The sequence below is a fragment of the Myotis brandtii genome, unplaced genomic scaffold (genome assembly GCF_000412655.1).
Source record: "Myotis brandtii unplaced genomic scaffold, ASM41265v1 scaffold1120, whole genome shotgun sequence".
Classification (NCBI taxonomy): domain Eukaryota; kingdom Metazoa; phylum Chordata; class Mammalia; order Chiroptera; family Vespertilionidae; genus Myotis; species Myotis brandtii.
In genome coordinates this window covers 66,659-69,717 of record NW_005353839.1, presented here as the reverse complement: position 1 = coordinate 69,717, position 3,059 = coordinate 66,659, and the positions used below count along the sequence as shown (strand labels likewise).

The window sequence follows — 3,059 nt, the reverse complement described above, 5'->3', positions numbered from 1 at the left end:
CTTGCAGGCGTGGCACCCCTGGCCCAGCTGGTCTAACCAAGGGGTCTCCCCTTTCTCCTTTCTCCACAGAGCACTACAAGCACCACTGGTTCCCCGAGAAGCCTTCCAAGGGCTCCGGCTACCGCTGCATCCGCATCAACCACAAGATGGACCCCATCATCAGCAAGGTGGCCAGCCAGATCGGACTCAGCCAGCCCCAGCTGCACGGGCTGCTGCCCCGAGAGCTCACCCTGTGGGTGGATCCCTACGAGGTGTCCTACCGGATAGGGGAGGATGGCTCCATCTGCGTCCTGTATGAGGAGGCCCCGCTGGTCGCCTCCTACGGGCTCCTCACCTGCAAGAACCAAATGATGCTGGGCAGGCGCAGCCCCCCCAAGAACTACGTGATGGCGGTCTCCAGTTAGCTCCCCTGCCCCCCCCACACCGGCACTCCACTGTACTCACCCTGCCTGGACAACAGGCCACAGCATACCTCAACCTGGGGAACTGTATTTTAAATGAAGAGCTATTTATATATATTATTTTTTTAAGAAAAGGGGAGAAAAAAAACCGTCAAGATTTTTTTAAAGAAAAAAATCCTAAAAGGGTGCTGCGTGGAAGCGGCCTCCCCAGGTGCCTTTGGAGAGAACTGTGGTGGCTTCAGTCTGGGGGGGCAGTGTCTGCCTATGGGAGGGGGAGCCGCTAGGGGTGGGCCTGACCAAGGGGAGGTGGGAGAAAGCTGGGCCAGCACCTCAAGATGTGAGAGGGAACAAGCGTGGTTGGCAGCTGTGAATGGGAGAGATGGGACCTCGCGCTCTCCCCCGCCCGGACACCTGCATCCCTGACCTCAGGGCCATTCAAGCCTGGACTTAACTCGTGTTGCCTAATCTTCACTTTTATTTTTCTGATGAGATCCTGGGCAGAGAGTGATTCCTTTTGTCCCAAACAGCTTTCCTTAAAATCATCACTTGTTTCTAATTCTATCCTCAGGGGCCTGTAGGTATTGCTTCCCAGCCAGGAATCTAAAGCTTTTTGTTTTGTGGGAGTCAAGGGAGTGAGGCAGGGTTGGAGGTTAGGGGGGGACTAGGATGGCAGGGTACTCTGCACAAAACCTCTGCTTGGCAATGTGCTGCTCTGTGTGTAGTGTGCTGAATAACCCGGGGGGACTTGCAATGGACTTGAAGACCCAAAGAGTGTCCTCTAGGTATTTACAAAACCCTTCTTTCTGGATCCACATGAAAGTGCTAATGCTGCTGCCATTATCCCTTTGAGAGGTGGCTCAAAAGCTACCGGGAACTCCAAGTCCTTTGTTACTGCCTTCTTTTTAAAAGCACAACACTCCTCCTCTCTCACTCTCCCCGCTCTTCTCCCCTCTGGTTGGGTCATGGAGTGATCCTATTTTCTTAGTCACTGTGCAATATGGCCTCCTAGTCCCAGGAGGATGTGGAGAACTGGCCCTCAGAACCTCCTGGCGCCCTAGGGAGCTGGGGGAGCCATCTCTCCCTCTGTCCTCGGAACTGGCTGGCTGCTCAGCCTTGCAGGTGTCCCTTGGCTGACCCTGGAAAGCCCAAGTTCTGTAGGATTCCTGGGTATTCTTGTAGGGCTGACACTAAACACCAAACATTGGGCATTGTTTTTTCTCCCTGGTGCTCAGAGCGCCTCTGGGAGAGGTTGCTGTCTCTCTCAGTGCAATCCAAATTTGTCTGTAGACTTGTGCAATATTTACTGTTTTGGGTTGGAGAAAAATGGCAAACTACCTTTGGTTTCTCAGTGACATTAGTGAGGGGTTCTCGGAAGGCCTTGAGTTTCCCAAACCTGAATCACCTTAAAAAGGACATAGCGAGGCCATCTGGTCAACCTGGCTACCCTCCTGCTATTGACCCTTAGTGAGGAACCTTCTGCCCCAACCCCCAAAGTCCCCTCCCCACTGCATTCCCCTTTCCTGGGTTTCTTAACTACGCAGTTCTGACTCAGAGGTGCTATTTACCAAACACTCTCCCAACCCATTCCTGCCTGTTCTGCCTCCTCCTTTTCAACTCTCCAGACCCTGTTTCCAATCTTAATTGCTTTAAAGGGGACTTGGGGCCCCACAGACCCAAGAGCTTCTATTCTGGCCTGTGGGTTGAAACAAAGCTGAGAATCACTGAAGTTTTCGTTGTTGCATGTTGCAAACAGGTCCTGCCTTTTCAGAAGCAGCCTCATGGTCTCATGCTTAATCTTTTCTCTCTTCTCTTCCTTTTGACGTTCACTTTAAAAAACTAAATGCCCAGAGCTGGACTGTTGAGCAGGCCTGTCTCTCCTATTAGGTAAAAATAAATAGTAGTCCATTTGTAAGCTATTCTGAAAGAAAAGACAAAGGTTACTAATTGTATAATAGTGTTTTTATATGGAAGAATGTACAGCTTTATGGACAAATGTACCCTGTTTTGTTACTTTAATAAAACTGTAGCAGATGAAGTTGTGTGGTGCAGAGAAGGTAAAATTCCCACATCGTTAATGTGGGTCTTTCAGATCCAGATCCTTTGTGACTTCAGCTGCACCCAGAAAACCTATAGCATGTGGCCAGATAAGAGATAAATCTAAGTTGTGTGGTGAGGGCATTTCCAGGCATCCCCTCTTCTCTAGGAATTAGCTCCATATTTACTCCCTCTGATGCATATTCCGTGAAAATACTAGATGTAGAGGATTCGTCTGATGTATCCTTGCTAGGCCTTAGTTGTATTCCCTCCTTCCATTCAGCAAGAATGTATTGTCAGTCAGTTCTGGGCACTGGAAACATTAAAGATGCTTAGACACAGCCTCTCTTCTCGCAGACGGGGTGGTGAGCAGGGAGCCCCTTACCCCTTCTCAGGTTGGGGCAGAATTGTTAGAAATCCCCGGTGCAGGCACTCCTGTGCTCTCTGGAACTACCCTTTGCTGCCCACCGTTCTGGTCTCATTAGAATAGTGGGGACTTCAGTTGTTGCTCTTGAAGTCGCAAGTGCATTTTTGACCTGAGCTAGTTTTTTGTTTTGTTTTTCTTGGCCATAGGTGCTGCCTTAAAATTTAAACATGTTGACTCATAAACTATGGGATCCCGCC

At 49.9% G+C, this 3,059-nt stretch overlaps 1 protein-coding gene across 1 annotated transcript; it reads left to right on the top strand.

Moving 5' to 3' along the window:
- Positions 1–5: 5 nt before the first annotated feature.
- On the top strand, positions 6–2,436 carry BTG2 (BTG family, member 2; the record flags this gene model as incomplete). Its single annotated transcript, XM_014547548.1, has 1 exon — positions 6–2,436. A coding segment is annotated over one exon (399 nt), but the record flags the coding sequence as incomplete, so codon positions are not given.
- Positions 2,437–3,059: the final 623 nt, after the last annotated feature.